Source organism: Ascidia mentula, chromosome 1 (assembly GCF_947561715.1).
Source record: "Ascidia mentula chromosome 1, kaAscMent1.1, whole genome shotgun sequence".
Classification (NCBI taxonomy): domain Eukaryota; kingdom Metazoa; phylum Chordata; class Ascidiacea; order Phlebobranchia; family Ascidiidae; genus Ascidia; species Ascidia mentula.
Genome location: NC_138566.1, coordinates 23625756 through 23640484, shown reverse-complemented (window position 1 = coordinate 23640484; position 14729 = coordinate 23625756). Strand labels below are relative to the sequence as shown.

The 14729-nt window shown below is 38.0% G+C and overlaps 3 protein-coding genes across 3 annotated transcripts; all 3 read right to left on the bottom strand.

Annotated features, from left to right (window-relative positions):
- Positions 1–603: 603 nt before the first annotated feature.
- Positions 604–1385, bottom strand: LOC145899677 (leukocyte receptor cluster member 1-like). The gene has a single exon (XM_082988575.1). It carries the CDS (start codon positions 1361–1363, stop codon positions 620–622), a length of 744 nt encoding a protein of 247 aa, XP_082844701.1. The 5' UTR covers positions 1364–1385; the 3' UTR covers positions 604–619.
- On the bottom strand, positions 1385–3946 carry LOC145899666 (ankyrin repeat domain-containing protein 13C-like). Its single transcript, XM_082988563.1, has 2 exons — positions 3195–3946; positions 1385–2775 (listed from the first exon to the last, which is right to left on the bottom strand). The coding sequence occupies exons 1-2, from the start codon at positions 3809–3811 to the stop codon at positions 1968–1970; spliced, it is 1425 nt and encodes a 474-aa protein (XP_082844689.1). The 5' UTR covers positions 3812–3946; the 3' UTR covers positions 1385–1967.
- Positions 3947–4328: 382 nt separating this feature from the next.
- On the bottom strand, positions 4329–7782 carry LOC145890207 (uncharacterized). The gene is made up of 7 exons (XM_082981238.1): positions 7560–7782; positions 7294–7497; positions 7149–7238; positions 6879–7034; positions 6345–6489; positions 6087–6145; positions 4329–5900 (listed from the first exon to the last, which is right to left on the bottom strand). Exons 1-7 carry the CDS (start codon positions 7780–7782, stop codon positions 4561–4563), a joined length of 2217 nt encoding a protein of 738 aa, XP_082837364.1. The 3' UTR covers positions 4329–4560.
- Between the last annotated feature and the right edge of the window lie 6947 nt (positions 7783–14729).

Below are 14729 nucleotides of genomic sequence, written 5' to 3'. Positions count from 1 at the left end.
AGTTACGAAAGGCCCAACAAAGGTAATTACAGAGTATAAACTTGCAAAAACAACTCACCATCAAGATCTTTCAAGATGAAAATTTCCAAAACAAGTAAAATTACTTTGTTTCAGTTTGTTGAATGGTGCGCAATTATTGAGGCGTGACCAAAGTTGTCAAAAAGGGTTTGCCCCTGCACTTTTTACGCAGGCTTTCTTTATTTGTGCTCATTGGCATCCATTTTTATTTTTTGTTATTTATTCTGACGCAAATCATAAACTATTTCAAATTTAATTATGCTTTTCCACGCCTCAAACCAATTTGGCACACTAATATCTTGTTCAAAGGATGATTTTTGTTCAAACGGCATATTCCGCCGCATCAAACAGGTCTTATATAATGTAGGATAGCATTCAACATCATTATATTGTATGGAAAGCATAACTAAAAGCATTTAACATATCGACGTATAATGGGGTTAACGAAGATGCTGCAGTTTCGGCTTCTAATGTTTTTTTTGTCATGAACTTCATTATGTAGGGGTAACAATTTTTCATTTCGTTTACATCATTCTTTGCAAATTTTACTTTTCCAACTTAAACATGACACATTGGTTGAGCAATACTTGTTTTATTTCGATTATCTATTGTTTCTAGCAAATAACGGATTAAACTGGTTGTTGTACTTCGGTTTGAAAGTCGATTTTCGCGGCGGGGAGTCTTCCTGTGATTTTGATACCCCGTAATGTTTTTCAAGAAGCCCTTTGGCTCTCTGGCGCTCCTGTGCTTCTCTCTGCAGACGTTGCTTGCGCAGTTGCTGCATTTTGTCTTCTTTCGTCGAACAGGTCGCTGGACCTTCGTCAGACCGCGATTTATGTTTCTTATGTGACTTTTTGGACTTTTTCTTTTTCTTGGATAAGTGTTCGTGCATGTTGTTAAGCGGGTCTAAGGATGCTTTACGTTTTACATCCTTCGACTCGACTTCCGTTCGTACCGGGGCCTTGAAATACCAGGGTTTGTCTTCATCTTTCATAGTTTCAACAGCGCTCTGACCAAGGTATGTTAGAACCCCAATTTTCTTTTCTTGTGCCTCTTTTTCCAAACGTTTTTCCTCCTCATGCTCTACATTTTTGGAATTAGTCTCAATGTTCTTGAAAAAGTTGGTTGCGTCTTCATTGTGCTTCTGTAACTGTTTAGTTTCAACTGAGCTGGGAATTCCACGTGCTCGCTTCCGCAGAAGATCTGTACGAGCCTCCTGTTCTGCAAGAGCCACTCTTCGAAGTCGATCTTTCTCTTGCAAGCGGGCATCTTCCTGATCCTTGCGCACTTTGGCAACATTGTCTTTGTTTCGTACATGCCAACTCTTTTTTGGTAAAATATTCATTTCCACTTCCTAATTTTAAAATCTAAGGAAAAAAAGAAACAGAAGGAATCAAACAGATGCAATAAAATTGGGGAATGCACCATGATAAAATCTCCTATACTCCCAGTCACTAAAAACTAAACTTTATGCAAAGGAAATCACTGGTGCAACATTAGGTTGTGTGGTACTAGTGTACATCATTGTATAGTCACCATGAGAATCCAGGAGAGAGCATAACATAGGGCTACTGTTAAATATATGCACAAATAAAAGATGCCAATAAATAAACTAATAAAAAGGTATTTAAAATTGGGGTAATGCAATTTGTGGACAATCCTGAACAATATTTTTTTAAGACATTTTTATCTCAAACAAGCCAATGAAGTGAAGTAAATGCAATAAAGAAAAAAATAAGTCTATGTCATTTTCTTAAACTATGCACATGCATTTATACATACGTAGATACATCGTTGTCTGGAACAAGCCAAGCTGTAATTGCACTTAAAAACAAAAGAATAAAACTAGCTAACAAAAGCAATAAAAGGTGTACATGTGGTTTTACCAAAAAGCTTGTCAACAAACAGTAAACAACTGTGGCCCTTTTGCTATGGCAAAACCAAAAAAACTATGGCTTATGTTTGCGCTTTTCCATGTCCTTTTGCTTTTCTTTGGCGCTTTTTTCAAACCAATCAGGGTCTTCCTTATAAGAACTGGGTACAGCAAACATTGAGGCAGGCATGTCATCCCTGAAATCAAATTGCACAAAATTGACTGTAGCTTTAACTGTGGGGAATATAGGCAAATCAATGCGCACTGGAAAGCCAGGAGGTAACCTCAGTGTGATGAAGTCCTTCAACTTGGCAAACATCTTTGCTTTTGACCCCAGTACTTCAAATATGGGCAGAAGGTCTTCAAGTCTAACAGGAAAGTCTTCACTTAAACCAACTACTGGATCAAATTGCTTCTGATTAACTTTTACTTTTGATGCACGGCCCAAACATGGAACAGAGGTTGTTGTAGTTTTCTCGTATTCACTCCACATGAGTTTCTTACCATCAGGTGGTGGTAGAGACTTTCTCCGTTCAGGTTCTTCATCAGCACTTTCTTCCAACATTTTTTCAGTATTTTCTCCACTCTTTAAAGCATCACGAAGAGATTTATTGCGACGAATGTCCTCCTCAGAGAGATGTTCACGACGTTTTCTGGTAACCATTTGGAGGCCTGAGATACGATAGAAATCTGCATTGAACATTCCAACTTTTTCAGTCTTGTCATGACGAAAAAACCACCCAGAGGTCACTCTTTCTATGACAGATTCTTTGCTTTTAACTGCAAGATCAATGACATCACTACTCATCGCAACATCTACCTCATCTTCAATTGAGGCTTCCTTTTGCTTTGAGGACTGCTGCATATGCTGATAGGCCTTTTTTCTGTCATATAAAAGTAAATGGTTATGTTGTTTACAAATGACCAAGCCAAAATTACACTAATAAAGTTCACATAACTCTTACCATACAAATATTTTAGTTTCTACTTCCATGTTACCTTTTTACAATTGCTTTAGTTAAAGTATACATGTATATGTGTATTCAAGTATGTCACACAAAAAGGGTACTTATATATCCTTGATATATAAAAATAATCATAATAATTGGGACTGCATTGGTGTTGTTACCTCACAAGATGCAACTAGTGCACAGCTACCCAACCCTTTAAAATGCATATTTGACATTCTCAATAGAGTACACTTGCACTATCCATGCAAATTGTCGTATCACAGTATGTATATGTCATTCATGTCACAACTGTGATGCAAAGTAGCATAAACACACACTGCATTTAATTTTACCTGTTGTCCATTAAAATGATGTCTGCTTCCCCTTCAGTTTCAAAGTTGATTAGTATGCTAATATCCCCACGCACCCATCTCATATCACTAAAATCTTCAAGCGTTGAATCAAGACGAATGCAACTACCTTTTCGGTAAATTTTGCACACATCTGAAGGCATTATTTTTGATATAAAAGGGATCCAACTCTGGAAATCCCACTTCATTTCCATGGAGAAATCACCACCTATTGCTTCCAGTGCATTGCGAATTTCAGGCTTATTTTGTTTCATCGTTGCCTTGTTTTGTTTCCTTATGGCTCTAAACAATGATGTAATTGTCTGCCTGTTTCCATAGCTTATTGCTTCTTGAAGGGGTGTCCATCCGTAAAGGTTTTTTACGCTGACAGTGTGATTGTGCTTCAACAGTATTTGAACACACTCCTTGTGACCAAGCATAACAGCCAAATGTAGAGGTGTGTTGCCATGTTGATCTTTTAAGTCTGCTAATAGAAGCGACTTGCTTTGGTTGATATATTTGGACACACCTGATACATCATTATTGAATACCAATTCATGCAATGGTAAAGATCTTCTTTGATCAACAGAACTGTCATTCATACTGTTCCCATCTGCCATAGATGTCTTACATTGATATCAAGTTAAGGTTTTTTAAAATAATACTCAATGTTTTTTCCAAGCAGTATATATTCGAGGAAATGTAGCGCTATTTTTAGACAATTTTATTATGCCTGTAATAATTCTTAATGTTGCAAAACCTGCGGACAATAGTTTGTTATGTTAGTCTGCATAAAACATATATAACCGCTTAGCTAAATGTCCAACTGCATTTTTAAACAAAAAAAACAATGTAGCCAATAATAATCTTATTTCCATGAAGACCATACAGAACAGAAGCATAAAGCCAATAGTAATATGTACTATGCAAACAGGTCACTATTTAGCTTTAAACATAAGCTTGACAACACCAATCATATCACTTCTACTAAAAATAGTTTCATAACTCGTTTATGCTAGTTCCCCCACAAACAGCAACAATCAATAACAAACCATTATAAACCTACAAGAACAGTACAACAGCCTCTGAACTCATGTCACGCCTTGTTGCGTACGCGATTGCGTCATAAGCGCCGCCGAACACAACAGCTGTGCACGCAGAACCTTGTATGTACGCCACGACATAACATGACCAAATTGTAATGAAAAATTGTACAAAACATTTTTCGAAAACACTTCGATAAAACTAATCAAATATGTAAATACGGTGACGAATTATTTTTCGTAAAAGTGCTTATGTCGACTGCGGTATATAGCAGGGCACAAAGTTTTCTCACTTTGTATAGGTTTACTGTTGACAAATTTCAGCTTCACATATTTACGTAATCATCATCGTCATGTTGTCTTTTGTCCAAATATGGTACTTGTGCACCTATCTCAGTGTTTATAGACGGTCGAATGACTTTTCCGCTTTTATTTTGCCACACACCGCTTGTACCTAAGGTGTTCCTGGAGTTCCAAGTTTGGTACTTCCGCCTGTCGTCATTTCTCTCGTTGTCCCACGGCTTCGGAGGCGTCTGCTGTCCTGTGCCCAACTTTTGGGTTTGACTTCGCGCGAGGCTTCGGTTGGCCGTAGCCAGGGCGTGTTTAGAAGCACCCGGAAATCCCCTAACCGATCCTCTCATTGCGGTATAAACGCTTTCACAATTATCGTCGTACGTTGGGCTTATACCGGCAGTCATTGCAACATAGTCATTTTTGTCGTCATCGTCATCCCAAAGGTTTGTCGTCTTTATCGTCTTCCCTGGTACGATATCAGGAACTTTAAATCCTTTCGGCTGCTTTGTGGGGGTTATTTGGGCATCACGAGAAATTGTAGGTGTTAGTTTCGATGGTTTAGGAGTGTGTTTTTTATCCAAAGTGAGCGACATATCTGTGTAAATACTTTCTTCGTTTTCAGCATGCTGTTTCGTTTCGGGACTGGGAACAGTTTTTTCAGACATTTCTATGTAGGTCGACTCGTCGTCGATATCGTCACCGAAAGAAAATTCTATGTTCTTTAATATGCTTTGGCTCACCCTACGACAAGCTTTCGCCAATGCTGTGTCGTGGATGCTAAAGCGTTTACTGAAGCGACTCTGTCTAGGCTCAGTGTCGACTTTTCGTTCTGTTTTTGATGTGGATCCTGACAGCTGGTTACCGGAAGTAGATTTTTCAGCGTTCTGTTTTTCAACTACAATCGCGCTGTTTTTTGTCTCCTGTCGTAGACAATTTTCGCCCGGCGACTTTTGTGAATTGTCAGTTTTCGAATTAACGTTAACTGGCACATCTGCGTTAAAGTTTGCAGCGCTTGACTTTGAAACAGATTTCACATTGCCAGATTCGGATGGATTTGCTGAAGCATTTTCGATATCTGCTATTTTCTTCACTAAATTCGGCAGAGAAGCAGCTTCTTTTATACTGCCCTTGGCCATTTGTAGTATGCTGTTTTGGTCGCGCTGTTCAACCGGATAACTTCCACGACGCAGGCCAGAGACGGTGGTCTTGGCTGGGAAAGAATTGTTTACTAGCAGGTTGTCGGTGTCATCTCGCGCTGCTGATATTAAACTTATTCGGTTGCCGGGGCCGAAGCGAACGTTACTTGTATCGGGGTATTCTTGCATTTTACTTTGCACACTTTCCTCATTTTCCGATTTCTGGTTGGATTGATCTAAATTTTAAATTCGATATCAGCTTTTAAAAAAGGGAATAAAAATCTATCAATAACATAGAAAGTCCAATAATCTTAAGTCTTCAATAACGTCTAAAGACCTAATAGTATAAATTTGTCCATGGTGAACCATGGTTCTCAGAAAATCACGATGGCCAGCCCAATGTAGGCCTACAACAAACTCACCCGTTTGATGATTGTCGTTTGTCCTTAGGGTTTGGTTATTGATGGTCATCTTCTGTCTCCTGAAAAGAATATCACGTTTACAATATTTTGTATTTTGCTCCCAATCGCCGATGGCGAGTCGTGTTATAAACTTTAAGGGCAGATTCATATGAGCCGTAAAGTGAAGCCAGTCATGAAAAGTGTCACTTAAGTAAATATATTTATAGCATAACCACATATGAGTTCACCACTCTCAGGTGTATAACGAATTCCACCCACCTTCCTCGGTTATTGATGCGCCATAAGAGGAAGCAACCAATCAACACCAGCAGCGTTCCAACCGCAGCACTGACTGCGTAAATAATTGTGAGATGCCCGCTGGTTAACCCGCTTGCAGATGTGATGGTAACGGTTGACTTTGTGCCTTACAACACACAAACAAAATATAACTTTGTTTAATTAAAGTGACGCAAAGTCGATAACTGTGAAGCAGTTTGTGACGTTTCTTTACATATCCATCACACGCCAAATTCCGCGTTGCAACGAACGAAATGAGAACGTATATTGGTTTACATTCGGCTGGCCTTTGCTTTTATTCTGAAGCAAAAAATGTGAAGAGGCAAAATCCAACGAAGGCATTTCAAATTTTGACCAATCTTTCTCGTATAAAAATTAAAGTAGGTTGCAATCAACCAAATAACGTTTCGTCTGCCATGCGTTAAGACTTCATCATGGTTAGCCTATTCTATGTCTGATGGTAGCAACAGCAGTTCAAAATTGTTTGTTATCATAAATATATCTCAAAGACCTTACCTTCTACATTAAAGGTTGAGGTCACTGCATGCCCTTCTTGACTGGTTGTGTTATCTGCATCCGTATTGGTTCCGATTATTCCGGTTGAAGCTTTTCGTGGGATTTCAGACTTTGAAGCGGCAGTTGGTGAAGTGGCTTCGTGAGTCGTCAGCGTGTCTATACACTTGTCATTTATTGATTCATAAAATAATAGTGTGTTGGTACTTTTCGATTGTTTATAGCTTAAATGAAACATGTTTGTAATGAAGGCGCATTTAAATATTCGCTCACTGTTTGCAACAACAGTTGATGATGTAGTCGCAGAGGAAGTGGCCGTTGTTGACGTGTCATGGGCAGTAGTTGGAGTTAAAGTCCTGTAGCCTAAAATCACAGATTGAAGGAAAATCATTATCAACAAGAGAAATGCATAGAAAACCTGTAGTTGCGGTGGTATGGGTTGCGGTGGATGTGAAATTTCGTTGGCAAATCGTTCTGGAAGGTTCCACGCAGGATGAGTTGCGTAACGCATACTGAAACGTTGACGAAACATTTTGCCACACGAAGACGAGGCAAGTAGCGTTAGAAGCCTCGAGGAACTGGTTGTTGGAGTCACGCCCAACGAAAAACGAGAAAGGCATGCCTACAAAAAACAAAAAAGTGACCAGGCGGAAGAACAATTGTAGATTTAAAAAATATACATGCCTGTAAGATTGCCGATTTCTCCCACCAAGAAGTTCTGCACTTCCACAAAATCGACTACTGCCAACTTGCCTCCAATTTCTTGACACGACTTTGAAGCTTCGGAAAAGTTGCTTGAAGTGTTAAAATCTACGAAGTACTCTAGCGTGTGAAATGCTGACCAGTTGGCCTCCATTGCTTGGAGAAAGGCAAGCAATTGGAATGCAAACAAATAAGTTGCTGCCATTTTTAAACAATTAAGTCTTTAACGTCTATGACTCGCTAATAAGCAAAAAGATGTAAGATTGGCTCAACGACAACAACAGGAACAGCAAAAACATACAATCAACACAATGATTGCCTACCCCAAAATTGCTATAAAGTTTAACGATAATAAAGTTGCAACAAAACTGCTTTTCATGCGTTAAGGTTAACACATGCACCACCACCTCCGGAAAACAGCAACACTTCAACATGTTTTTTACAATTTCCGCGTAATCGACACTAAACGCTCAAAGCTTGGTTGATTCATTCAGTGCAGAAACGCACAGGTGTACTGTGGAAAATTTATGTACGTGGGTGCCATCGATTACACAGATCGTTGCGAGTAGGCGAATGAAGTCACACAAAACTGATGTGGTAGTCGTGTCGATGTGCTGATTTTTAATTAATTGTGCAAATGAATAAATATTAAGTTACATTTGGTTTGAACTGTCAAAAACGTTTTTCATGAAAACTATATTCAGGAAATCTAAAACAAAATCCAAGCCTATACATTGAATTATTTTCTGATGGTTCGCGAAAGTATTACGCATGTATCCGTCAACACATTTGTTAAATTACACAAATATAAAAAAAAATCACACTTGGGCACCTAAATATTATCACCGCTAGATGTCGCCATGGAGGTAAGGGTCTCGTGATCATATTGGGAATTCAAAACGCAACCATTTTCTAAAGTTGCGCGCGTCGGGTGCGGACGCAAAATGGAGAGGGACAAAACTAGCTACGCTCAGGCAGCTAATAAAAGCAAGGCAGCCAAGTCTTCATTTAAAAGGCCTTGCTGTTTGACTTTTGTGACTGTTACAAAATTACCAAGAGATGAAATATTAAAAATATTTCAAGAAATAAAATATGACTTGAAAAACGTCATTGGCGTGGCAGAAATGAAAGGCACCAAAGTGGATGTAACATGCACATCGAGAGAAAATGTGGTAAAGCTCTATGAAGCATTACAAGGAAAAAAAAACATTAAAACGGTACGCCTTTATGAATCTGACCTAATCAATGTGGCTGTTGGTTGGGTGCCCATCCCTTTTCCAAATGAACTAATTGCTGAAGGTCTGAAGGACAGTTATGGGGAAGTAAAAAAGATGTTCCACCGAAAGGACAAAAATAATTTACTTACTGGAATGAGAATTGTGACAATGAAAAAAGAAGACCTGGAAAAAAACCCAATACCAAGCTATATAAATGTGGATGGATTTGAGTTCTATGTCAAGTATAATGGACAAGAATCAACATGCAAGTATTGTGGCAAAATTGGCCACAAACAAAAGGACTGTGAGGTGAGAAAAGAAGACTATCCTGAAATACAATTCGACAAACCAACAAAAGAAACTCAACTACAGCAGAGTTCACGAAAAGCAAGTCACCCTAAAGGCCAGACAAAACAAGGAACTGACCGCTCTGAAAACCAGGAGCAACAAAACGAAATAATTACACGCCCAGAAGCTGACTTGCCCCAAAAATCAACGCCCAAAAGACCACGTGAGAGCACAAGCCCGCAGAATGCTGGAAGGAACAAACTTCCTAAAAGCGTTTCGGACGCTGATTTTATAGTCATATGCCCGAATTGCGAAAAAGAAGGAGGACTACATGCAGAAACAACACAATACTGGTGCTTACATTGCAAGCATCAGTACGTGGTGGTGTATCCATGTTGTTCCGGCAATGCAGAACCGTTTTTAGTAGAAGAGAAAACGAAAAAAACCACATGCTCAGAATGCAGTTTAACGTTGACGTTGATGCCTTGCTGCAACAAATTCCAGCCTGAGTACAAACTAGCGAATGGATTATTAGAATGCCACCAATGTGAAAAGACGGCCGTCTCCTGCTCATGCGAAACGTTAAACGCAATCCCCAAACAAGGTATGAGCAAAAATTGTGACAACATGTCATGCGACGTTACAGTGGTGCACTGTGGTTGTGATAAGATTTTTTTGAAAACACTGACTCGCAGCTTACCGTTTAGATGTAACTGTGGTTACGAATTTGAATACGATTTAAATATAGGCCAGGATATTACTGGTTAATACAAAAGTAAGTGCACCCTTATTCTGCAATCATGTTGAAGTTCATAACATACAATGTCGCTGGATTGAAAAATAACCGGAAAAGAAGAAGTGTATTTTATTTGTTGCGCCAGAAAAAGTTTGATATAATTTTGTTACAAGAAACACATTCATCCCCGGGAACCTTAAAAAAATGGGAGTTAGAATGGGGCAATAAAATAGTGGCTTCACACGGCACTACAACCAGTAGAGGCGTCGCTGTTCTGTTTTCAAAAAAACTGTCGTATAAGCAACATAAAGAAATTGTAGATGAAAACGGCCGCTTTATCTATCTGGACATCAGTGTAAATAATATTCGATTTACTATAGGCAACATCTATGGCCCGAATATAGACGACCCAAACTTTTTCAGAAAAACTTTTCAGACTCTTAGCAACGAGTTTGAAAATGATAACATCATAATCGGGGGAGATTTTAACTGCGTCTTTGACAACAACTTGGATAAAGGAGGAAGTTTAACGCCACACAATAATAAGCGTGCTAGTAAAAAATTAATAGAAATAATGCAGGACATTGGATTGTATGACGTCTTTAGAGTTAAAAACCCAAATTCCAAAACCTTCACACGTATCCAAAAAAATCCTTTTTGTGCCACTAGACTTGATTTTATTTTAGTGACCGATAATATTCTGGGAAAGTGTGGGAGCACGGAAGTGATCCCAAGCGTCCGCTCCGATCACAGCATAGTTAAACTAGAAATAAATTTAGATGAAGTAAAGCGGGGTCAAGGATATTGGAAATTTAATACTTCCCTCCTCGATGACAAAAATTATTGTATCAAAGTTAAAACGTGGGTGGCAGAGTTTCTACGTTTCAATGACAATGGAACTGTATCACCACAAACACTTTGGGAATCCCTAAAATGTAATCTGCGAGGACATACGATTAAATTCTCCAGCGTAAAATGTAAACAAACCAGTGCAAAACAAAAAGAAATTGAGACAAGACTCGAAAGTTTAAACATAGCACCTCAGCCACACGATAAAGCGACGACCATGTTAAGGCAAGAACTGAAGGATAAGTATGATTGTCTTATTGAAGACAAAACTAAAAGTGCTATTGTGAGAAGCAGAGTACGTTGGGCTGAATACGGGGGAAAAAATAATTCATATTTTTTAAATCTTGAAAAAAGACGTATGGAGAAAAAGTCAATAACTAGATTAATGCATAAAGATGACATACAAACCGATCAAACTGCGATTCTACAGCAACTCGCAGAATATTTTGAAAATCTTTATAAAAAAGAAACTAACCCAGCGCAAACGAATAAAAACGTGAAACACTATATGGACACAATTCCCACGCCAGTGTTAAGCGACGTTGATCGCGAGTCATGTGATTGTGAGGTTACTCCCGCAGAATGCCTGAGGGCTTTAAAATCAATGAAAAACAACAAGTCGCCTGGACTAGATGGGTTTCCAGCTGAGTTTTACAAAAAGTTCTGGGAATGTTTGAACGGCAAAATGGTTGAGGCATTTAACTACGCTTGTAAAATTGGATCCTTTTCTGGACAAATGGCCTGGGGGGTTGTTACCTTGTTGCCTAAGCCTGGAAAAAACCCATTGTACCCGGAGAGTTATAGACCTATAACCTTATTAAATGCTGATTACAAAATTGCAGCAAAAACTATTAATATGCGAATAAAAAAGATTCTCCCCTCAGTAATTTCGAAAGAGCAAGTTGGTTTTGTAAAAAGCAGATATATTGGGGACAATATCAGACTTCTGTTTGATGTTATGGACTATGTAAAGCAAGCGGGAGAGTCTGCGGCTTTACTCTTTTTGGATATTTACAAAGCTTTTGATTCCCTTAGCTGGAACTTTATAAAAATAGCCTTAAAAAAGTTTGGGTTTGGACACATTTTGATTAAGTGGGTTGAAACGTTTTACGCCGAAGCAAAATGTTTGGTCATAAATAATAATCACATGTCCAACGCTTTTGATGTGCAGAGAGGAGTGAGGCAGGGTGACCCGCTATCACCAACTCTATTTGTGATATGTATAGAATTTTTAAATTTGTCCATACAAAATAACAAAATGATAGCGGGCGTAAACATAGGTCAACAGGAAATTAAGGTTGCGTTATTTGCAGATGATACGTTAATCTTTCTCGATGGAAAGGAAAGCAGTTTCAAAGAAGCTTTTAACGAACTTAACCGCTTTGGTAATTATTCAGGGTGTTATGTGAACATGGCAAAATCCAATGCAATGTACTTCGGAAAAAATATAATGACCAAACCAAAATACTTTTTATCGGAAGGACTTCTGTGGCCTGACAACCACATAAAGTACTTGGGAGTTAAAATCCCAGTCAACTTGTATAAACCTGAAATTTTCGACATAAATTTTGGATCGATTCTAAAAGAAGTGTCAATTGCGACAAAACCCTGGCTGGCAAAATCCCTTTCACTTTTAGGGAGAGTTACGATATTAAAAGCATTAATAATACCCAAACTACTGTATAAAATAAGTGTCATTCCGGTTACCATTCCCATAAGTTTTATAAAATCCATTAAAAAAAAACTGTTTACATTTATCTGGGGATCAAACTGGGAGAGAGTAAGCAGAAATGTTTTATCCGGAAAGATTGAAGAAGGGGGAATAGATATGGTAGACATTGAGTCGTACATAAAAGCACAAAGATTTTCTTGGATACGAAAAATTTTGAACCCGAATTTTATGGCCCCATGGAAAACTGTCGAAACAAATATAACATCCGTAAACAAAATGGTATGCATTGCATGCAGTGATATCACGGCAAACAGCAAAATTATTAAAGCAGCAACCCCATTAAGTACATTCTGGGTGGCCCTTAGGGAGTGGCGTGATTGTTTACATGCGGCGGAAGGCAACAAATCCGTTTATAACAAAGTACTATGGTATAATAGAGAAATAAAGATTAAAGGAAAACCAATCGCTTTTGATGAATTCATACGAAGCGGTATATTAGAATACCACCAAATCATTGACGAATCCCTGCAATATTGCCATTTCAAACAACTACAGACTAGAGGGCTTGAAGATTTAAGCAAAAATTATACAGATTACCTTAAGCTCATAAAAGCCATACCAACAAAATGGGAAACAAATTACGACATAGAAATAGATAGATCAACTATTTTAACCCGCCTTAGAGACTATGTAAATGAAAAGTTTTATTCAGCAAAACAAGTTTACGAATATTATGCTTCAAAAATTAGAAAACCCCCAAGAAAGCAGCAAAATAAATGGGCAATCACCACCAAATTGATCCTAACGGAAGCCCACTGGCACTCGATATATATAAATAATTTTAAATGCACCCTGGAAACGAAATTAAGATCTTTTCAAATTAAAGTAAATTTGAGGGCATTAGTAATGAACGACGTGTTATTTGGCTTCGGACTAGTAGACACGGGTGAATGTGTTTTTTGTGGACTAGAAACAGAAACAATTTATCATATATTGTGTATGTGTGTTAATGTTGCAAATTTTTGGGAAGATGTTAGTGCTTGGCTAGATGCCAAATTAATGGAAAAAATTGTTATCACCGATAAACTCAAACTTTTTGGTACAGAAAATGGAAGTACGAACCGGGAAAAACTAATCAATTTAATTTTATTAATAGCAAGATTTTGTATTTACAAATGTAAAGTGGCCAAAGTGCAACCCTGTTTTACTATGTTTCGACGGCAAGTACAGCAAGTTAGAGCAGCAGAAAAAAAAACTGCATTAAGAACTAATAAAGTGAATGAATTTAAATTGAAATGGAATACTTTGTAATTTAATGTTGATGTGTGTAGTAGCGTATGTTTCTTGAGCTCGTGTTTTGTTTCTCTTTTCTCTGTCGTTGTTGTAGTTGTTGCAATAATAATAATAAAAAGAAAAAAATTAAAAAAAAAAAAAAAAAAAAAAAAAAAAAAAAAAAAAAAAAAAATTCAAAACGCAAGCCACTCTACCACTATGATCTAAAAGTCAGTTTTGTGGTTCGCTACATCCAATCTAAGAAACATTTCGCTCCTCTTGAAAACGAATTAATTTTTTTTGTGGCTCCTGCATTTAGTGCCTTTTCCAAAGCAAACACACGTCACAAAATGTTTCGGACGTCGTCGATCGTTTGGCAATTTAATTACTTGTTACTGAGGAAGATGGAAGCCAGAAACAAGGTCAGGAAACGAAATACCCAGCTAGAGGAATAGGGTAAAGGTTAATAACATAATATACACACGAAACTACATCAATGGCATATGCAATAGAGGACGTCAACGGAAGTTGGTCATTAGCGGCAAGTAATGAGAATTACCCTTAATCACCTCCCTGTCAAACAGAATGATTGAATACGTTTGACTTGCAAGATGTCGAAGTGGGTTGGATCGTTTTTTTAAAGCTCAGACAGATATTATATATAGCATAGACAAAAATGAAAAAAATTACAGAAAAATGGTTTCAATTCGACCGATACCAAAAGAAGAGGGCTGTTGTTGTAGAGTGTGCAACGCTTCTGTTGCATTTTTAGGCTTTAGCGTATGATGCACAAACTGGAGTTGTAAAAAAACACAACTTTATCTTGAAGTTTGTGTTTGTTTTAATCCTTCTCCCATTTTAACAGGTTTCATCATATTTGTTGCTAATCGATTTTCGCAATGCCGTGGCTTAGAAACGTTCTACTTATCGTAAGTTTGGTTTCGTTTGGAGGTTGCGAATGGCACAGCTATGGTAACTTCGAGTATTTCATCGGAGGAAAGGTCGCCAATTATGACTCAGCTTCAATGGAGTGTTCAACACAAAGTGCGACACTGGCCGCAGTAAAGAGCAAAGCGATCCAGAACTTTCTCGTGGGGAAAATTGGGTTGCTTACAGCA